The sequence below is a fragment of the Salmo salar genome, chromosome ssa09, assembly GCF_905237065.1.
Source record: "Salmo salar chromosome ssa09, Ssal_v3.1, whole genome shotgun sequence".
NCBI lineage: Eukaryota > Metazoa > Chordata > Actinopteri > Salmoniformes > Salmonidae > Salmo > Salmo salar.
Genome location: NC_059450.1, coordinates 2,537,818 through 2,561,511, shown reverse-complemented (window position 1 = coordinate 2,561,511; position 23,694 = coordinate 2,537,818). Strand labels below are relative to the sequence as shown.

The following is a 23,694-nucleotide window of genomic DNA, read 5'->3' as shown; positions in this document are numbered from 1 at the left end:
GTTAATTCTAATGAACTTATCCTCTGTAGCAGAGGTAACGCTGGGTCTTCCTTTCCTCTGGCGGTCCTCATGAGAGCCAGTTTAATTATAGTGCTTGATGGTTGTTGCGACTGCACTTGAAAAAACCTTAAAAGTTCTTGAAATTTTACATATTGACTGACCTTCATGTCTTAAAGTAATGATGGACTGTCATTTCTCTTTGCTTAAAGACATTTCACAAATTAACCTGGCACACCTGTTAATTGAAACGCATTCCAGGTGACTACCTCATGAAGCTGGTTGAGAGAATGTCAAGAGTGTGCAAAGCTGTCATCAAGGCAAAGGGTGGCAGCTTTGAAGAATCTCCAATATATATCTCCACTTTTTTGGTTACTATAGGGTGTTATTTTATCATTTTGATGTCTTCACTATTATTCTACAATGTAGAACATAGTAAAAATAAAGAAAAGGTGTGTCCAAACTTTTGACTGGTACTGTACATCAATGGCTCGATTGTCTCCATCACATACAGTATGCTACATAAAGGCTGTTATATCAGCCTGCAGTGGACAGTCAGTCCTGTCCCAGGCCAACCCCATGCTTGGTGCTCTGTGTTCCCAGCTTGTCTTCTTGATGTCTCAGCAGTGCATGCAGTGAGTGCACACATAGTTAGTTGGGTTCTGGATGGCGCCCAAGCCTAGCCCAGCGTCTGTATACAATGAAACGCACTGTTTAATGCCACCAAGAATGTCCAGCTGCCTCAAGAGAAAGGCAGGGCTAGGGGCTATATAGGGAAACATCAAATGCTCTGTGTCTGCTGCTTATTCATCAATGGGTGTTGCCAATGTGTTTCACCTGTCGGACAGAGGGTGGAGAGTGAACGATATTACATGCGCAGTCTCGGACACTAAGTGCTGATACGTTCACACCTTCGGTCAAACCACACAGCTGCTAAAAATGGTTAGCGTGACTGGTAGAAGCAAGGTTTCAGCCGTCGTTGCATAGGTGGGGCACCCCTTCCGTTGGTCTCAACCTAGAAGCTGTGTGCCAGCAGATAGCGGTTTAATTTCAACGGGTTTGGGCCGAACAAAATCAAATCTACGGGGAGGGAGATCACATAGCTCCATTTGGCAGCAAATGGTCTACAATATCTTAACACACCCCTCTGTGCAGAATGCTCAACAGAAATGAGTCTCCCGAAATCCATACCAGTCCACTAGTAACGCATCAAAATAGTCCACAGCACTGAGCACTGCTTCACTTGGAATAACATTTGGCTGCATAAACCATGCAATAAAACTCCTGTTTCTGTAGCATGAGGCAGCTTAAAGTACAACCACACCTCCTGGACAGGACTGCTAGTCTATCGCAGGGCCTTACCCTATCTCCTGAATGCCAAGCAGAGACGCATCAGGTTCTTAGTCTTTGGTAATGACTCGGCCGTGCGTGGATTGAACTCCCAATCTAAAAACCTTACCACAAGTTGGAATCAAGAAGTGAATGAATCATATGACCACAGACAAAATATTGATCCATGTGTAAACCTATTCCTCAAGCAGATGACTCAAAAATCACATCTTTTGTACAAAAATGTTTCCAGGTCAAAAAACATTGTCTGACTTGACGTCAGTACTTTCATTCATGCTCGACTCACACTACAGTAACTTCAAAAAGTATCCATACCCCTTGACTTATTCCACATTTTGTTGTGTTACACCCGGAATTGAAAATGGATTATTTCTCTGACCTACACACAATACCACATAATGACAGTGAAAACATGTTTTTAGAAATGTTTGCAAATTTATTGAAGATGAAATACAGAAATATCATTTACATAAGTATTCACACCTGAGTCAATACTTTGTAGAAGCACCTTTGGTGGCGATTACAGCTTTGAGTCGTCTTGGCTGTATCAGCTTTTCACATCTGGATTTCAGGATTTTCTCAAATTCTTCCTTGTAGATTTTCTCAAGCTCTGTTAAGTTAGATGGGGAGCAGCAGTGAACAGCAATCTTCAGGTCTTTCCACAGATTTCAATGCGATTCAAGAGATGGCGCTTTGCATTCCGGCCAGAAATGTACATTTTTGTCTCATTACACCACAGAATCTTTTGCATTATGATCTCAGTCTTTTACGTGCATTTTTGCAAACTCCAGGTGTGCTGTCATGTGTATTTTTCTCAGGAGTTGGTGAAGTACTGTAGAAATGGTTGTCCTTCTGGTAGGTTCTACCATCTCAGCTAAAAGAACTCTGTAGTTCTGCCTGTTCTTAGTCACCTCCTCGACCAAGGTCCTTCTTGCTCAGTTTGGTTATACAGCCAGCTCTAGGCAGAGTCTGGGTAATTCCATTTGTTTTTCCAATGATTGAGACCACTGTGCTCTTCGAAACTTTCAACATTCTAGAAATTGTTTTATACCCTTCCCCAGATATATGCCTCACCACAATTATCTTGGAGATATACGGACAGTTCCTTGGAGTTCATGGTGTAGTTTCTGCTCTGACATGCACTGTCAACTGTGGGACCTTATATAGACAGGTTTGTTTCTTTCTAAATGTCCAAACAATTGAATTGGCTACAGGTGGACTCCAAGTTGTAGTGACATCAAGGATGATCCAAGGAAATTGGATGCACCTGAGTTCAATTTGGAGTGTTACAGCAAAGGGGTGTGTATACCTGTATTTAATTTTCAAAAAATTTGAACAAATGTCATTATGTTGCATTGTGTAGATGGGTGAGAACTCAGGCTTTAACGACAAAATGGGGAATAAGTGAAGGGGTATGATTACTTTCTGAGGGCATTAGTAGCAGTGTGGTTCCCAATAGTCATTCGGAAGAGCTACAAAGAGAGCTTCCTCAGTCACCATTTCTTTCTTTCAGTGAAGTTGAGATTTTGGGCTGCCGTGAGAGTTGGGAAGGGGAAAAAAGTGATGTTTGATTCCGACTGTTCAGAGATGAGACTAGAAGAGATTTTGTTTGGCAGGTCCTCTGACCCACCATTCCGGAGGTTCAGTAGGAGTTCACAGAACATGGGGCCGAGTGGGCAGAAATAAACTGTTCGCTCATGCGTGGATGCGATGAAATAGTTCGGCACCCAAACGTGAGACAAGCACTCTCTTCTCTCCAGCTAGACGACTGGAAGGTGAGATTTTTTTTATTCTTCAGAAGAGCAGCTGGAAGGAGAAGGAAGGTGAAGAGGATGGTTGAGGCTGGGGAGAGCAAGTCGGGGTGTTAGCCACTGTAGAACGGGGGTGTCTGGGAAAGGGGTGGTAATAGTAGTTTCACCCACTAATCTATACAATTATATGTGGTTCCATCCTGGAGGACATATAGTTTACATATACAGTGCCTTCCAAAAGTATTCACACCCCTTGAATTTCACATTTTGTTCTGTTACAGCCGGTATTTAAAATGGATTAAATTGATGGCCAACACACAATACCCCATGATGTCAAAGTGGAATTATGCTTTAGAAATGTTTACTGACTATTTAAAAATATAAAGCTGAAATGTCTTCAGTCAATAAGTATTCATTCGCATCGAATCGCCCCTGCGATATGCAACTTCTCAGGGAAGTTAAGAACCAATATACACAGTCAGTTAGGAAAGCAAAGGCTAGCTTTTTCAAACAGAAATTTGCATCCTATAGCACAAATTTCAAAAAGTTTTGGTACACTGTAAAGTCTATGGACAATAAGAGCACCTCCTCCCAGCTGCCCACTGCACTGAGGCTAGGAAACAATCACCACTGATAAATCTACGATAATCGAGAAAAAGCATTTTTCTACGGCTGGCCATGCTTTCCACCTGGCTACCCCGGTCAACAGCTCTGCACCACACAGCAACTTGCCAAAGCTTCCCCCATTTCTCCTTCACCGAAATCCAGATAGCTGATGTTCTGAAAGAGCTGCAAAATCTGGACCCCTACAAATCAGCTGGGCTAGACAATCTGGACCCTCTCTTTCTAAAATGATCCGCCGCAATTGTTGCAAGGCCTATTACTAGCCTGTTCAACCTCTTTCGTATCGTCTGAGATCCCCAAAGATTGGAAAGCTGCCGCGGTCATCCCCCTCTTCAAAGGGGGAGACACTCTAGACCCAAACTGTTACAGACATATCTATCCTGCCCTGCCTCTCTAAAGTCTTTGAAAGCCAAGTTAACAAAAACAGATCACCGACCATTTTGAATCCCACCGTACCTTCTCCGATATGCAATCTGGTTTCCGAGCTGGTCATGGGTGCACCTCCCATGCTCAAGGTCCTAAACTATAACTGCCATCGATAAAAGACAGTACTGTGCAGCTGTACTCATCAACCTGGCCAAGGCTTTCGACTCTGTCAAGCACCGCATTTTTATCGGCAGACTCAATAGCCTTGTTTTCTCAAATGACTGCGTCGCCTGGTTCACCAACTACTTCTCAGATCGATTTGACACCCTGAACTCTGATGGCCTGTTGTCCGGACCTCTTGCAGTTTCTATGGGTGTGCCGCAGGGTTCAATTCTCGGGCCGACTCTCTTCTCTGTATATATCAATGACGTCGCTCTTGCTGATCCACCTCTACGCAGACGACACCATTCTGTATACTTCTGGCACTTCTTTGGACACTGTGTTAACAAACCTCCAGACAAGCTTCAATGCCATACAACTCTTTCCGTGGCCTCCAACTGCTCTTAAATGCAAGTAAAATTAAATGCATGCTCTTCAACCGATCGCTGCCCGCACCCGCCCGCCCGACTAGCATCACTACTCTGGACGGTTCTGACTTACGTATTTGTAGATGTCCACATATTCTAGGTGTCTGGTTAGACTGAAAGCTCTCCTTCCAGACTCACATTAAGCATCTCCAATCCGAAATTAAATCTAGAATCGGCTTCCTATTTCACAACAAAGCCTCCATCACTCATGCTGCTAAACATACCCCCGTAAAACTGACTATCCTACCGATCATTGACTTTGGCGATGTAATTTACAAAATAGCCTCCAACACTCCACTAAGCAAATTGGATGCAGTCTATCAAAGTGCCATTCGTTTTGTCACCAAAGCCCCATATACTACCCACCACTGCAACCTGTATGCTCTCGTTGGCTGGCCCTTGCTTCATATTCGTGGCCAAACCCACTGGCCATCTATAACTCTTTGCTAGGTAAAGCCCCGCCTTATCTCAGCTCACTGGTCACCATAGCAACACCCACCCGTAGCACGCACTCCAGCAGATATATTTCACTGGTCATCCCCAAAGCCAACTCCTCCATTGGCCACCTTTCCTTTCAGTTCTCTGCTGCCAATGACAGGAAAGATCAGCAAAAAAAATTTTTTAAAATTAAAAATAAAAATCACTGAAGCTGGTGTCTTATAGCTCCCTCGCTAACTTTAAGCATCAGTTGTCGATCATTGCACCTGTACACAGCCCATCTGTAAATAGCCCACCCAACTGCCTCATCCCCATATTGTTATTTATTTTTTCACCCCAGTATCTCTACTTGCACATCATCATCTGCACATCTATCACTCCTGTGTTAATGCTAAACTGTAATTATTTTGCCACTATGGCCTATTTATTTACTTACCTCCCTAATCTTACTACATTTGCACACACTGTAAATAGATTTTTCTATTGTGTTATTGACTGTACGTTTGTTTATTCCATGAGTAACTCTGTGTTGTTGTTGTTTGTGTCGCACTGCTTTGCTTCATCTTGGCCAGGTCGCAGTTGTGAATGACAACTTGTTCTCAACTGGCCTACCTGGTTAAATAAAGGTGAAATAAAAAATACACAAATTCAACCCCTTCCTTGTGGCAAGCCTAAATATGTTCAGGAGTAAAAATGTGCTTAACAAGTCACATAAGTTGCATGGACTCACTGTGTGCAATAATAGTGTTTAACATGATTTTTGAATGACTGCCTCATTTCTGTACCCCACACATACAGATAATTGTAAGGTCCCTCAGTCAGTGAGTTTCTAAACACAGATTGAACCACAAAGACCAGGGATGTTTTCCAATGCCTCACAAAGAAGGGCACCTATTGGTAGACGTTGAATAGCCCTCAGTCACTACAAAGATACATGCGTCCTTCCTAACTCAGTTGCTGGATGGGAAGGCAACCGCTCAGGGATTTTAAAACATTTACAGAGTAATGGCTGTGATAGCAGAAAACTTGAACAACATTGTAGTTACTCCACAATACAAACCTAAATGACAGAATGAACATAAGGAAGCCTGTACAGAATAAAAATATTCCAAATCATGAAGCTTGTCTGCAATAAGACACTAAAGTAAAAGTGCTAAACTTGTGGCAAAGAAATTAAGTTCATGTCCTGAATACAAAGTGTTATGTTTGGGGCAAATCCAACACAAAAACATCACTGAGTACCACTCTTCATATGTTCATGCTGCATCATGTTATGGGTATGCTTGTCATCGGGCAAGGACTAAGGAGATTTTTTTTTAATCCTAGAGGAAAACCTGGTTTAGTCTGCTTTCCAATAGACACTGGTAGACAAATTCACCTTTCAGCATGACAATAACCTAAAACACAAGGCCAAATATACACTGGAATTGCTTACCAAGATGACATTGAATATTCCCGAGTGGCTTAGTTACAGTTGACTTAAATTGTCTTGAAAATCTATGGCAAGACTTGCAAATGGTTTCTAGCAATGATCAACATGACAGAGCTTGAAGATTTATGTTTTATAAATGTGCAAATATTGTACAATCCAGATGTGCAAAGCTCTTAGACTTACCCAGAAATATTCAGCTGTAATCGCTGCCAAAGCTGATTCTAACATGTATTGAATCAGGGGTGTGGTTACTTATGTAAATGAGATCTTTCTATATTTAATATCCAATACATTTGCTAACATTTCTAATAACATGTCTTCACTTTGTCATCATGGGGTGTTGTGTGTAGATGGGTGAGAAACTTTATTTATTTCATTTTAAATTCAGGCTGTGGAATAAGTCACAGGGTATGAATAATTTCTGAAGGCACTGTATCAAAATTACTTTTATAAAAATCCAATATGGCAACCAGAACTTCAGGGTTTTGCAATAATAATGATTTGATGCTGGTCACTAGTGCACCGACTTATACAATACACTATTGCCCTGGTAGAATAAAATAGCACCCCACAAATACAACAAGATATTGAAGCTGTCCTAACATAACTCCCTATTATTTTTCCTTCATCATAATTTCCTAAACCATTACTTTTTTTATTCCATTGGAAAGCCCCATTATATCCCCTGCGTTCATGCTCTTACTTCCCAACTATGTTCCATGTCCACATTCCTAGACAATATCCCCATCACCGGAACCCATTTACAACGTCAGCAAGGAATGCTGTTTTCCGTCCATGCTTTTTCCATCAGCGGTAGTAGGCTTAGTGAAGGCAGGGGGAGTATGATGTCTGAAATGAGGTGACCAACAGCAGATGATTATAGGCTACAACATGCAGTGAACCAATCAATTGGGAAAGGTGGTAAGAGATAAGCCTGGTGCCAGGTCTGTTTGTGTCATCCCTTAGCTGGGATCGCAATGACCACAGGAGTTGGCAAAACACCACATACAGAACCAGGCAAAAAAGGAAAAAAAAAGATCAGACATGACCACTTCCTGAAGAGTCCTTCTATAGGGAGAGTGTGGTCCTCACAAAGGCTACTCTGACAGCCAGGTCCTCCTAATGTTACATGACAGCTCCCTGAGGTGACTATGCCATCATGTCTTTGCCACACTGAATTATCCTTGTCTCCACCACTTCTCAATGAGCGAGTGGCGCTACCAACACTTGACCAATCCAGCTAGATGTCCCCTGCGGTACTACATTGGAGAATGTGTGCGATGGCACTGCAGACAAAATCTCAAATGTGACAGCCCTCCATTCTGTCCATAAAAGATGATGCTCTTAGATGGAACTGGACAAGAGTGCCATTGCTTCTTAGTCCTGACCAACAGAGCACCTGTTCAGTTTGAAGTGGATATTCCTGGACGTATAGACACAGCTATTAGCCTAAATATTAATAGGCTGAACATGACAGTGGAGGAAAAATAGGATAATGGGACGTGTAGGTGTTGCATCAGCTCTCTTTTTCAATAAGAAAACTAGGTTTGCTGTGCTAAAGACACAGATCGGGAGATGGCAGAAAAGGGAGAGATACTGAGTATGAAAGAGGTAGAGGGAAGAGGGTTAGTAGAAATAGAAAGGAATAGAAAAAACACACACATGCCTGAGCGGTGAGTGCCACAGAAAAGCTGCCTGTACGTTAGCCACCCGCCCTTCCTGCCTCCTCTCTACCAGTCAGTCCACAGTGAAAAACACTCCAATGAAGTCAGTCATTCATAACAGTAGCCCCGCTGTCCTCACCCAACCCCACCCCCCTACCCTGTCCTGCTCTGCAGTTCGCCTCTGGGACAGAGGGGGTAGAGAGGGGTAAACACTAGAGGTTTTTACAGGTCCAAAAAGTTGGACCCATTCCGAAATGGAACTGGGGCTTTCCCACCCGAACCCAATATGCATAAATATTAGAGGTCGACCGATTATGATTTTTCAACGCCGATACTGATACCGATTATTGGAGGGCCAAAAACCCCCGATGCCGATTAATTGGAAGATTTTTTTGGGGGGGGGGTTATTTATTTATAATAATGATAATTACAGCAATACTGAATGAACACTTATTTTAACTTAATATAATACATCAATAAAATCAATTTAGCCTCAAATAAATAATGACGATTGCTCAATTTGGTTTAAATAATGCAAAACAAAGTGTTGGAGAAGAAAGTAAAAGTGCAATATGTGCCATGTAAAAAAGCTAAGGTTTAAGTTCCTTGCTCAGAACATGAGCTGGTGGTTCCTTTTAACATGAGTCTTCAATATTCCCAGGTAAGATTCAGGTTGTAGTTATTATAGGACTATTTCTCTCTATACGATTTGTATTTCATATACCTTTGACTATTGGATGTTCTTATAGGCACTTTAGTATTGCCAGTGTTACAGTATAGCTTCCGTCCCTCTCCTCGCTCCTACCTGGGCTTGAACCAGGAACACCTCGACAACAGCCACCCTGGAAGCAGCGTTACCCATGCAGAGCAAGGGGAACAACTACTCCAAGTCTCAGAGCGAGTGACGTTTGAAACGCTATTAGCGCGCACCCCGCTAACTAGCTAGCCATTTCACATCGGTTACACCAGCCTAATCTTGGGAGTTGACAGGCTTGAAGGGGTGGGTATAATTTGTGGAACGTTCCAACAGGAATCTGTTCGAAAAAACGTAAAGTAAAAGGTTGCCAACCAACAACGCATACAAAGTAGCAACGCATACAAACCTAGCTAACTAGCTGCCGAATAGGCATCAACTCACCACGTAGCTTATTCTTAATGTTTGTCCATAGGCAACCAGAGTGAGGACAGACATTTTTCAGAATAAACGTGATGAGTAATAAATAGACCACTCACTACACGGTATCTTATTCTGCCGCTATACAACTTTGTATGCGTTGTTTTTTGGCAACCTTGTTATTTAAGAAGGTTTTGGAATAGATTCCTGTTGGAACGTTCCACAAATTATACCCACCCGGTTTGAAGTCATAAACAGCTTGAAACACAGCGAAGAGCTGCTGGCAAAACGCACGAAAGTGCTGTCTGAATGAATGCTTACGAGTTATGTTTTGTCAATGTTATGTCATAATTACGTAAAATTCTGGCAAATTAGTTCGCAACGAGCCAGGCGGCCCAAACTGTTGCATATACCCTGACTCTGCGTGCAATGAACGCTAGAGATGTGGCACAATTTCATGTTAGCAGGCAATAGTAACTAAATATGCAGGTTTAAAAATATATACTTGTTTATTGATTTTAAAGAAAGGCATTGATGTTTAGGTACATTGGTGCAACGACAGTGCTTTTTTCGCAAATGCGCTTGTTAAATCAACACCCGTTTGGCGAAATAGGCTATGATTCAATGATAAATTAACAGGCACCGCATCGACTATATGCAACGCAGGAGACATTAGATAAACTAGTAATATCATCAACCATGTGTAGTTAACTAGTGATTGTTAAGATTGATAGTTTTTTTATAAGATAAGTTTAATGCTAGCTAGCAACTTAACTTGGCTTCTTGCTGCCCTCGCGTAACAGGCTCCTCGTGCATTGGATTGGATTAGTAACCGGAAGGTTGCAAAAACGAATCCCCCCCTGAACAAGGCAGTTAACCCCTGTTCCTAGGCCGTCATTGAAAATAAGAATGTTTCTTAATCTGACTTGCCTAGTTAAATGAAGGTGTAAAAAAAAAAAAAACAAGTCTAAAAAAAGGCTAAAAAAAATAAATAAATAGGCAAATCGGTGGACAAAATTACCGATTGTTATGAAAACTTGAAACCGGCCATTCCGATTAATCGGTCGACCTCTAATAAATATTTTTGTAAAATATACGAGATCAGTTCCAAACAGACCCGACGACAACTAGACTAGTTCCGTATAGACCTGGTTGGATCCATACCCGGTCTGAGTTGATTTGAGCGAGGGAAGCAGCAGATAAAGTTATTTTTTTAAGCTACTTTATTAACCAGAGCTGATAAAGCGCGAGAGGAGGGAGAGAGAGGTGCCGCTCTAGCAGGCGGGAGAGGGGCGGTGAGTGAGTGACACAAGAAGGGTGTAATTGCAGATCACAATTTGGGGCGTATTCTGATATAGGTGTTTCTTGATATCAAGTTATACTCATTGGTCCGTAGCAGTTTCTTTTGTGTCAGGGACAACAGTTAACAACAGTAGCATTGTAGCTAACCTTAACACTTTTCCTAACCTTAACCTCAGTCTCCTTACCTGCCACGCCAATTCACCTTACCTGCCACGCTAGTTATCCCAACCTGCTATGTAAACAAATCATCTGTGTCGAGAAATCTTCAGTCTCATAACATCAGAACTGACCAATGGCAGGTATCAATGGCCATTCTCTGATATCAGGGAACACCCATATCAAGAAATTGCAGTCTGTAATTACACCACAGTTAAGTGACACAGGGAGGGAGAGACAGCAACCAACCAATCAGACTTGCGCTACAGTAGACTAATAGCTGCCATAGCTAGGTTATTTATCATATGACTACATAGAACCTGTCTTGACTGCATCAAACCGGGAGAAGCTAGTTATGCTAGCTAACGTTAGCTAGCTAGGCTAATTGAGGCTGTAGTGCATACACTTTCTCATCCCCAAGCTACAAATAAAGTAACAACTCCATTCAGAATATTAAGTAGCAGCCTACCTGTTGACTCTTGGTCGTTGTAGCCTATCCTTCTTTAAAACACATAATTCTATAACTTTAATTCCATCTTCCATTGATTAGATAGATCTTAAAATTGTGCCACACACGGAGGCTCTATGACACACCCCTCTTTTTCTCCCCAATTTTAAGATATCCAGTTGGTAGATACGTTCTTGTCCCGTCGCTGCAACACCTGTTCGGACTCGGGAGAGGCGACAGTCGAAAGTAGAGGTCGACCGATTAATCCGCATGGCTGATTTATTAGGGCCGATTTCAAGTTTTCATAACAATCGGTAATCGGCATTTTTGGACGCCGATTACATTGCATTCCACGAGGAAACTGCGTGGCAGGCTGACCACTTGTTACGCGAGTGCAGCAAGGAGCCAAGGTAAGTTGTTAGCTAGCATTAAACTCATATTTTTTAAAAACGATCAATCTTCAAATAAATCACTAGTTAACTACACATGGTTGATGATATTACTAGGTTAACTTCTTTGGGATAGGGGGCGGTATTTTAACGTCCAGATGAAAAGCGTGCCCAAAGTAAACTGCCTGCTACCCAGGCCCAGAAGCTAGGATATGATTATAATTGGTAAATTTGGATAGGAAACTCTAAAGTTTCTAAAACTGTTACAATAATGTCTGTGAGTATAACAGAACTGAAATGGCCTACCACTGATTTCAATGGCTGTCACTTTTATAATAGGGCGAAATCGTGCCAGATTGCAGTTCCTAGGGCTTCCACTAGATGTCTGTCTTTAGAAAGAATTTCAGGCTGGTTTTTGGAAAAATGAGCCAGAAATTGTAGTTTTTCTAGGTGGCTCCCATTTTGGCTGTAGTGTTTCCAAGCATGTGACAGAGCTCGTTCTTTTTTTTTTCTCCGGTAAAGACAATAACGATTCTCCGTCTTAGATTTTATTGTTTATTTGCGTATTAGGGTACCTAAGGTTTGATTATAAACGTTGATTGACTTGTTTGGATAATTTTATTGGTAACGTTTGGGATTCATTTTGTATGCATTTTGAAGGAGGGAAACCGAGTGGATTATTGACTGAAGTGCGCCACCTAAACTGAGTTTTTATGGATATAAAGAAGGAATTTATCGAACAAAAGGACCATTTGTAATGTAACTGGGACCTTTTGGAGTGCCAACAGAAGAAGATCTTCAAAGGTAAGGCATTTTTATATCGCTATTTCTGACTTTCGTGTCGCAACTCCCTGGTTGAAAATGATTTGTTATGCATTTGTGTGCTGGGCGCTGTCCTCAGATAATCGCATGGTTTGCTTTTGCCGTAAAGCCTTTTTGAAATCTGACACCTTGGCTGGATTAACAACAAGTTAAGCTTTATTTTGATGTATTGCACTTGTGATTTCATGAAAGTTTAATATTTATAGTAATTTAATTTGACGCTCTGAAATTTCACCGGAAATTGTCGAAATGGGATGGTAGCGTCCCACTAATCCGCAAGAAGTTAACTAGCTTGTCCTGCGTTGCATATAATCAATGCGGTGCCTGTTAATTTATCATCGAATGAAACGGGGGATGATTTAACAAAAGCGCATTTGCGAAAAAAGCACATTCGTGAAACGATTGTACCTAACCATAAACATCAATGCCTTTTTTTTTTAAATCAATAAACAGAAGTTTATTTAGACTTACACGGAACCCAAACCGGCTGCGCACGTGCGCTATCATGCATACATTTATTTTGTCCCCCTACACCGATCACGACACGCAGGTTAAAATATCAAAACAAACTCTGAACCAATGACATTAGTTTGGGGACAGGTCGAAAAGCATTAAACATGTATGGCAATTTAGCTAGTTAGCTTGCACTTGCTAGCTAATTTGTCCTATTTAGCTAGCTTGCCGTTGCTAGCTAATTTCTCCTGGGATATAAACATTGAGTTGTTATTTTACCTGAAATAAACAAGGTCTTCTACTCCGACATTTAATCCACACATAAAACGGCCAACCGAATCGTTTCTAGTCATCTCTCCTCCTTCCAGGCTTTTTCATCTTTGAAGTTATATGGTGATTGGCATCTACACTTTTACCACGACAACCGGCAAAACATTTCGTCTTTCAATCACCCACGTGGGTATAACCAATGAGGAGATGGTACGTGGGTACCTGCTTCTATAAACCAATGAGGAGATGGGAGAGGCAGGACTTTCAGCGCGATCTGCGTCAGAAATAGGAGTTCTATTTTAGCCCTTGGCATCGCAGACGCTCGTTGGCGCACACGAGCAGTGTGGGTGCAATAATTGAATAACATGGATTTCTAAATTTATTTTGCGACGCTCGTGCACGCGACGTGTCCGGTCTGGTCAGCATGTTAGGATTGCCACCCGTTCAATAAAATACGTAACGGTTACGCATTTGACTGAAAGAATAAACATTTTGTTTGCAAAATTATCGTTTCCGGATTTGACCATATTAATGACCAAAGGCTCGTATTTCTGTTTATTATATTATAATTAAGTCTACGATTTGATAGAGCAATCTGAGCGGTGGTAGGCAGCAGCAGGCTCGTAAGCATTCATTCAAACTTTACTGCGTTTTCCAGCAGCTCTTAGCAATGCTTGATTCACAGCGCAGTTCATGACCTCAAGCCTATCAGCTCCCGAGGTTAGGCTGGCAATAATAAAGTGCCTATTAGAACATCCAATAGTCAAAAGGTATATGAAATACAAATGGTATAGAGAGAAATAGTCGACGCGTCATAATTCCTATAATAACTACAACCTAAAACTTCTTAACTGGGAATATTGAACCACCAGCTTTCATATGTTCTGCGCAAGGAACTTAAACGTTAGCTTTTTTACATGGCACATATTGCACTTTTACTTTCTTCTCCAACACTGTGCTTTTGCATTATTTCAACCAAATTGAGCAATCGTCATTATTTATTTAAGACAAAATAGATTTTATTTATGTATTAAGTTAAAATAAGTGTTCATTCAGTATTTATATATATATATATATATATATAAAAAAACAAAAAACAATTGACCGATTAATTGGTATCGGCTTTTTTTCAGGTATTCCAATAATCGGTATCGGCGTTGGAGAAAAAAAATAAAATCATTAAAAAAAAAAATTTAAAAAGAATAGAAAAAAAAAATAAAAAAAAAAAGATAAAAAAATTGACAAAAAAATAAATTGATAAATCGGTCGACCTCTAGTCGAGAGCCATGCGTCCCCCGAAACACCTGCCAAGCCGCACTGCTTCTTGACAAAATGCCCGCTTAACCCGGAAGCTAGTCGCACCAATGTGTCGGAGGAAACACCGTACAACTGGTGACCGTGTCAGCATGCATGCACCCAGCCCGCCACAGAAGTCGCTAGAGCGCGATGGGACAAGCACATCCAGGCAGACCAAACCCTCCCCTAACGACGCTGGGCCAATTGTGCTTCACCTCATTGGTCTCCCGGGTCGCGGCCGCCTGCAACACAGCCCGGGATCGAACCCAGATCTGTAGTGAAACCTCAAGCACTGCAGTGCCTTAGACCGCTGCGCCACTCAGGGCAGCCTAAAGACCCCTGTTTAGACAGGACAATGCTCAGCCACTTCAAACTTGATCTGATTGCCTGCCCCCCCCGGGTATGGCCTAAAGATTTATTTTATATCGGGGAGGAAATGTTACATACCCCAAACAGCCATGTTTGAAAAGCCAGACTGCTCCACAAAGCAGAAAAAAATATACTAGATTTAGGTTAAATGACTTGCACTGAGCTTCGATCAGCACAGGTCTGATAATGCTCTTACGTAGAAACCCAATGAGGAAATAGCATTGAAATTAAAATCAGCTCTACCCATTAACTCCAAAATAAATAAATAAAAATACATACACACACCGTTCAAAAGTTTGGGGTCTCTTAGAAATGTCCTTGTTTTTAAAAGAAAATCACATTTAAAATAACATCAAATTGATCAGAAATACAGTGTAGACATTGTTAATGTTGTAAATGACTATTGTAGCTGGAAACGGCTGATTTTTAATGGAATATCTACATAGGCGTACAGAGGCCCATTATCAGCAACCATCACTCCTGTGTTCCAATGGCATGGTGTGTTAGCTAATCCAAGTTTAACATTTTAAAAGGCTAATTGATCATTAGAAAACCCTTTTGCAATTATGTTAGCACAGCTGAAAACTGTTGTCCTGATTAAAGAAGTAATAAAACTGGCCTTCTTTAGACTAGTTGAATATCTGGAGCATCAGCATCTGTGGGTTCGATTACAGGCTCAAAATGGCCAGAAACAAAGACCTTTCTTTTGAAACTCGTCAGTCTATTCTTGTTCTGAGAAATGAAGGCTATTCCATGAGAGAAATTGAAGATCTCGTACAACGCTAATTGCAAAAGGGTTTTCTAATGATCAATTAGCCTTTTAAAATGATAAACTTGGATTAGCTAACACAACGTGTCATTGGAACACAGGAGTGATGGTTGCTGATAATGGGCCTCTGTATGTAGATATTCCACTAAAAAAAGAAATCTGCCGTTTCCAGCTACAATAGTCATTTACAACATTAATAACAATGTCTACACTGTATTTCTGATCAATTTGATGGTATTTAATGGACAAAAAAGTGTTTTTCCTTCAAAAACCAGGACATTTCTAAGAGACCCCAAACCTTTGAACAGTAGTGTATGTGCTTATAGATATCTCTCTATTTTAGGTGCTCAAAATAGCAAATCAAATTACTTGAACCTAGTCAAAATCCCAAATCTCTCTGCCAAATCTGAAAATGTAATATCAACGAGTGACTAAAATGAATCCCCCTCTCCCTCACCCCAGTCTCTTTCTCACACACATACATAGTCTTTTGACTTGATGCTGTGACAAGCAGAAAATAAGTTGCATCACTCTATTCAGGGGAACAAGGCAGCCTCTTCACGCAGTGAAATAAGTAGGTCATTGTGGATTCCTTTCATTAGTACAGTACTTTCCAAATAGTTGCGCCTTTCCACTCAACTTGGAGCTTCCAGCTGCAAATTAACCCTGTGAGGGCCACAGGCTTCCATTTCTACCACAAAGACGGATATTATTCCAATTTTCTCACAACTTTAAAAAGAAAATTGACGACAACCACAAGTGTTGAACTTACACATCTAAAATATGCCTGAGCCAATTAGCTTATTAGTTGAGATGATTTAAAAAAAAAAATCCTTTCCATCAACACTTCTGTGTCTGAAGAGATGACTAAAAACATGACAATAGATACGATTCAAACAACTGGCATACACTTGATATCAGTGTAGACAGAGAGCAAAGACAGTCAGTAGTCATTACATTCCAGAAAGACTATGTATAGCCACATAATTGATCCATAGACAACATTGCAGCAGCACTGAAACAATGTTCCATTGCTGGGGGCATTGCCGACTGTCACGCTCAGCTTGTTGAGTCAACGGAAGCAGGGTCGACCACAGGCTGACACAGGTGAGACTGACAGGCGTGGCGAGACCCAGACAAATAGCTAAGTAGCTATAAAACGGTGTTCCTAATAGTCTTAGGTTGTATTTTTATTTGTTTGCACTTTCTTCTTCAGGACTGCTAATCTGAATGGATTTAATACAGTTGGTGAAAACAGCAATGAGAAAATATACCCGGTCCATTTACACATCAATTTTCATGAAGTAAGAGAAACAAGGAAGGCAGATATTCAGAGGTAATGGGATGTACCCATTGAGCAGCCGATTGGCTACACTTCATAGCGTCAAGATCCATAGTCACATGCATGTCCAGTTCACCACCACTGTACAACTACTAGCCTGGTCCCAGATCTGTTCAGCATGACAATGACCATAAGAGTTGGCCAAACAGATATGGGACCAGCCGACTATTAAAACAAGCTCCTTAAAGCAGTATGATCCCAAATGGAGCTAAACTATTCCTATAAACCCACGAGTTGATGATTTGAACCCATCCTAGCTGAGTCTTCTCTGCCTCCTCTGATCTCTGACAGTGAACACTTGACTCGGGCTTGGGAGTGACCCGCTTAAGGGGATATTTGGGGATTTTGCCAAAGAAGCCCTTTATCTATTTCCCCAGTATCAGATGTAACTAGTGGATAGCATTTTTATGTCTCTATGTGCAGTTTGAAGAAAGTTACTAATTGCTTACTCGCGTTAGCGCAACGACTGGAAGTCTATGGCAACACGTCCATATTTATATTGAACAATAAGGGGCCATACTGCATTACAACCTCCTTGTATAACTGGGAGAACACAGTGGAGAGAGAAGCAAGGTGAGGCTAAAAGAGGTAGCCACTGCCCACTATAAACTCTGATGGGAATCCCATGTTGCTGTGTGTGTGCATGCTGTGCATTTATGTGTGTGTAGGAGAAAATTATAACGTATCCATCTTAACAGACGGTTTCTAATCAATGTGTATTAAGGCAGTGCAGACAGACAGTGGTGGTACCAGCTATACGGCTGTAGACATCAGATCAGTACACACACACAGTGTTTTTTCTCATCATCACAGCACACCAGCCAGAGCTCCACTCTATTTTTCATGAGTCAGTTTGGTTGCCAGGGTGTTTCCATAGCCACGTACCAGCCTGATGCAACAAACCAGACCCCCTAACTGATTTATCCCCACAGCAGAGCACTGGAGTCATGTATGATCTGGTGTCCAATTCAAAGATGGTGCGAGGCCAGCTAGTACAATGGCCTCATCGTTACCATGCCACAATACACTGACTGGGCAATGGGCACGGTTAACCCGTCGCTGTCTGTAGAAGTGCGTAAGGCTGTTATAGGGAATGACATACCTTCACATTTGTGTGTGAGTGTTTGTGAAGTGGCATCGGTACCAGAAGCACTAGCCCTTCCCCAACTTCAACAGAGCACAGCCATTGGTAATCATCAACTTCAATGGACAGTCAAGATGGAGATAATGTGTGTCAGTGTGCCTACCTGGGTTATTGGCCTCCCCCTCCAACACGTGGAGCTCGGTGCACTCGGCCAGGCTGTGCTCCAGACACAGCTGCAGGAAGCGGGCCTGGGTCCGCGACACCCGCTTCAGCAGCGACAGCAGAGCCACCGTCTGCTCACACTCATTCCATCCCTTAAACCAGCTTCCCAGGACACCCACCTGGTCGCGAAACATCATGGTCTGGGGAACAGGCACTAAGCAGAACGGGGAAACCAGTTAGAGTGAACCCCCCCCCCGGTGTCACGAGAGAATTAGGTTAACGGAGGTCTTGGTGCTGTGGTGGTTCAACTTTGGTCAAAGCTTGTGTTGTGTTCCTCTGGCTTTCTAGGGTTGGTTGTGCTCTTCTCTTTGCCTGTTTCTGTTGTTGATGTTGAGTGGACGGCAGTAGGTGTGCTTAGTTCAAGTGGCATATCATCATCCGGGCTTTAAGCATTGCAAGTGTAGCTTCAGCTTGAGGGGAGCAAGGTGCTCTCCTTGGTGCATCTGCCAAAGGGCAGGGGTTAACAGTCAGACGGGAGAGTCAGCTTTCTTCCTGCACTCCGCGCTGTCACACCAGCATTACCCTTGTTGCCATTTTCCACAGGGATCCCCCTTAGACCTGAAATTATGGAAATAAATGGTTGAGAGACATGGTCCCACACGCACACACGGCGTCTCAAAACCCATCCAGCAAAGTCTTTACCAACCGTGAAAACCAAACACTGAGGAAATGTGACAGTGCCCGTTGCTTCAGCAAACACTGCTCTCCGCAGACTTGAAATAGACGATTATTTAAAAGAAACTGTTCTCCATTGAAAACCACGATATTAGTGACACCTATTCATTACTGCAAAAAGCCTGTATGTATCATACTTTTCATCTAAAAGTAGTTACGCTCTACCGTATAGATGTGGTATTCACCACCTGGACAAAAAAAATATGATTGTCATGGTTGGCTGCGTGTGAACTACAATTCCGACACTGTGTTTAAATGTTTAGAAATAACCATTCTTTGCAAAACATATGAAAGATAAAAGGGCATAATCAGCAAAAAATAATCTTTCAAATAAAAAAGAATCACTATCTGTAGCAGTTTTGCACAGAGACATACACTGTCTGTGCCCCCAGTTGACGAACTACACTTCCTCCCCAGTTACGCTATAGCCTGTCACATGCTTCCCAGTCAAAGAAGTTAGTGCATATATTAGGACATATTTTTGTGAGGTTTTTGTTAGTTTTGGTGTTCGGCAGGTTTTTCTTCGGGCTGTTCGAGCACACATTTTTCTTGAGGCAAGTCAAGTTCGGTAGCCGAAGTCTACTCCTCTTCCTCAGTGATTGGTCAACAGTGCTTATTCTAGTAGGAGTGGGAACATTAAGTGTTTGTTATCATTCAACGAAAGATTGAAAAATACTGCACCAAACATCTTAGCTAGATGTAAAATTGCACAATTAAGGGTGTTTTCACACTTGGTCCCTTTCAGACAATTTTTATGAACTCTGTGCAGTTCGCTTAATTTTGGGTGAATGGTTAACATTCCAAAAGGAACTCAGACCCCTCAAAAGAGCTCCCAGAAGCAAACAGAACTGAGACGGATCCTTTTTTTAGGGCAATAAGAACACAAAGCTCCAATTACACACACTACTGCAACACCTTTGCCCCTGCCATAACCTCTCACATTGGTGCCACAAGAGATACAATTTTTATGTGCAGTTTTGCGGGAAAAACGTGTGCCATTTTTGGATATTGATTAGCGATTGTCAAAGACGCACAAAAATTCCAAAATATGTGTGTAGTTTTTAGTTCCGATTATTTGTTTGCAATATCTGATCTATAAGAGAGCTTCGTAAGCTGTTTATTCGATTGTGGGGTTTGAATGTTGTGAGAAGACAACATATTTGGTAAGAATCACAAAATACTGTAGCATACAAAATCAATTATAGCAAATAAAAGGGGCAGTAGCCCAGATTAGCTGTACAATTTTCAATTACAGCATTATTTATTCTGTTACCAATAATATTTACATGTCTTCTCTATCTTCTGATTACAATTATTACAAAATGTAAGTAGGCATATCTAGCTGTCCAAAAAACACATTGATGAAATGGCTTGTCCCAGAGTACATTGAGTTAATGTTGGAAAAAGATCTTGGTTCCTTTCAAACATAGCAATATGAATGCAAAGAGGACTCGGACAACAAAAGGGGCGGCAGGTAGCCTCGTGGTTAGAGTGTTGGGCCAGTAACCAGAAGGTTACTGGATTGAATCCCAGAGCGGAAAAGGTAAAAATCTGTCTTTCTGCCCCTGAACAAGGCAGTTAACACACTGTTCCTAGGCTGTCAATGTAAATAAGAATTTGTTCTTAACTGACTTGCCTAGTTTAAAAAAAACAAAATGGGTTACGTGAACTGGCAGTTGAGTCCTCAGGCAAGTGTGAATACAAAGAGACCCCAGTTATTTAGCTTCTTTTAATTTTTTTTACCCAAGAGTACTGTGTGAAAAGGACTGTGTGAAAATACCCCAAGACCTCCTTGACAGATTTCTTGATCATTCAAACTATTTTGAGGAAGTGTTTCTTACTATGTTGTTGCTATGGTGGCTCAAGAGGGACAAACAGTTTTCTAATTTGTCAAGCGAAGGTATTTTGGGAGTAGCCTATGCAAGCACATACGTTCGATTCACCTAGGAGCAAACTGAACCCATGTATGTGGACACCGTCACACACAGGTGTCAGGAGCAAGCGCTGTAACATGGAGATATGGCCGTGTGGGAACACTAACCCTATAAAAAAGGTGTGTAGTAATTTCACCATTTGAATTGAGAATTATTTCTCACCGATATGAAAGATATGTCCTTTTTTCCCCAAAAACTTTACCGCAAGTAATGTGTTTTAACGTTCAGAACAGTAGATCGAAGCCTATCGTCAAAAGGCGCTAAAGGTAGTTAGCGTCTATGAATGAGTTATGTTCAAAGTATCGGTGTGCTGTACTATATGATGAAGCATACATGACTAAATTCCACCACACATCGTTGTGAAAATAGCCTGTAGACTGTATAATCTGTGGACTGCCAACGTCGACGCGACACAAATAACCTCGCATGAAAAGACCGCATTCGTATTCAATGTCGTACGTTAAAATAAAGTCCCCATGTCAGCACTAACGGGTCTCAAAAACGGCCACTTTGCATCATCAGCATTGGGGCAATCATAGCCCCACATAAAGCACCGAGGATAGGCTAGATCATTTGTAAAATGTGGAGGTGATGCGATTCGTCTCGAAGAAAATGAATACTTGGCTCTACATGACATAATTGAGTTCAAATGCGGAGTCTAGAATATTCCCAAAATGTGGCCGATGCATAGCTATGCTACACTGTAAATTCTACACATATTCATACTAGTTTCCATAAACTCCTGCGATCCAGAACCGCGCGTTAACCATTCCGACGCTTATTTATACGCGTAAATATCAACCGTCAATGTCTACAAAATAAAATGTCCAGCTGGATACATTTGTATTCTCCGAGAAAAAGTGTTATTGTATCACTTTTTTTTTTAGGTTAGTAGTTAGCACATTTTCTATATTGCAGGTGTCCCTACTGGACAGCCAACAAGAGAGCAGCTCAAACAAGAGTCTACAAAAATACTCCAGAAGCTTGTTAAAAGTTGCAAAGAAAATTGTTAAAACGTTAGGCTACTCACTTCCAGGCACGGTTGTATCGGTTGTTTTGGTCGCAGGACGGGGAGCGGTGCCCCTTCACTCCGGATCTGTGTGTTTTGCCATCTTGACTAACTATTCTCCCTACAGTTATGCTACTCTTGTTTTACCACAGGCGAGTCTCGGCATTGCTTTCCACATGCTAATAATTAACACGAAGCATTACGTCAGGGGCTTGGCAGCACAAGGAAGCACAAAAATAGAGAATGGAGTTAGGGACAGATCACATAGCCTAACAGCAACGGAGACAACTGACAGGGATTAGCACATTTGTGAAGAAAAAAAGGTTTCCATAGCAAAGTGGACAAAATCAAAACAAAAGTGACGATGTGTATGAATGTAAAACAGGGCGGGAGTTGCCTCAATGTGGCCCTTTCACTTATCTGTACAATACTTTCAACTACATTTATACACATAAAATAATATCGTGTCCTTTTTTTTCTCGAGGTTGATCATTAAGTAGTAGTTGCTACACATACAGTATGAAGAGAAATGATATCAATTAAAGAGGAGTGCCTCCCTATTCATGAAGTTCTTCATTGTAAATGTAGCTCTGATGTGTGCATTCCATCCAGCAGAGGGCCTCACCCTCCACTCTACCGTTTGGTTTAATTGAAAGCAAAAAATATATATTTCATACATTGTTTCAATGATAGTATCGAGTTATAGCAATGCAGCAGCTGAGACAATGTGTCGAGTTACAGTAGCAGTGAGCAAATTAGAGACATTAAGTGCTCCGGTCATACATTATATTTATCGGTCTCCTGAAATAGAATTAAAAATGTTTGTGTAAAACCTTGATGTTTTTAATGTTGCCTATGCTGCCAGTTCTTTGATGGTTTGACTACATCAATTTATTCCTCATTCATTCATTGATTTTACATGAGCACATGTTACATTTGAACAAAGGTAAAACAATAAACATTTTTGGGTTATGAATGGGGAAAAATAATCCTAAATTGGGCCTCTATAGGGAAGGCTGATTTGACTGGCGAGGCCCACCACTTGTACACATAGATACATGATAGGGCCTCAAATGCATTCTTGGGACATTGTTTGATAGCAGTGTCCTTTTCTGTCACACAATGCACCCTTACTGCCTTCAGCTGAGTGTGCTCAATATTGACTAAAAGAAGTGGAGGGGAGGGGGGGGGGGGGAGGAGGAATAGATGTTTTACCAGTGGAGAAGTGGACAGTTCTCTTGAATCAGTCAAAAGCTCAAGCCATCACAAATTGGATTGATATCTGACAAGGTGACAAATGGCCTACAGTTGACCTCTGCATTGAGATATTATAGCATGAAAACTATATCAACTTAATTTTTAGGGTCCTAAATTGTGCTGTTTGTTGCTACTTGGCTCTCTGCCAAACATTTCGTTTTTTGCTTTTAATACATTTACCAACGTCTTTTTTTCCCCTCGCTCTACTTTTTTTCATTCAACTTTTTCACCCCTGACGCTTTATCTGGCCATTGTTCTACAGGACCTCCACCAGCCGAAAAAGCTAAGTTGTAACATTAACACTATGCCATCTAATTGCAGTTGCTGTACTCATAATATACAGAACTATCGCCTTATGGTGAGGATAGCCATGTTTCAAGCACAGCCATGTTTCAAGCACATCTTCAGATGCAATCGTTATGCAAGGGTAATTTAAGTGTAGGAAAGGATGAAACAGCGTCTGTGCCACCAGTAAGTACAGATAGTAGTATAAATCCCCCACACAATCCCCGCAGCAGGACAATTTTCTCAAGGCTTCTGGAAAGAAATGATCTCGGCATGCTCAACCGGTATC

At 41.5% G+C, this 23,694-nt stretch overlaps 1 protein-coding gene across 5 annotated transcripts in view; it reads right to left on the bottom strand.

Moving 5' to 3' along the window:
• LOC106610612 (protein Smaug homolog 1) overlaps positions 1-22,172 on the bottom strand; it is an 83,598-nt gene extending 61,426 nt beyond the window's left edge. For 4 of the 5 annotated variants that reach the window (XM_014210016.2, XM_014210017.2, XM_014210019.2 and 1 more), the window contains exons 1-2: positions 21,885-22,172; positions 18,187-18,803 (exon numbers count right to left, since the gene is read on the bottom strand). In XM_014210016.2, coding sequence (XP_014065491.1) covers positions 18,187-18,382 — 196 coding nt within the window. In that variant the 5' untranslated portion in view covers positions 18,383-18,803; positions 21,885-22,172. The remainder of the gene's footprint in view (positions 1-18,186; positions 18,804-21,884) is intronic. The other variant, XM_014210018.2, reaches the window with a different exon arrangement.
• Positions 22,173-23,694: the final 1,522 nt, after the last annotated feature.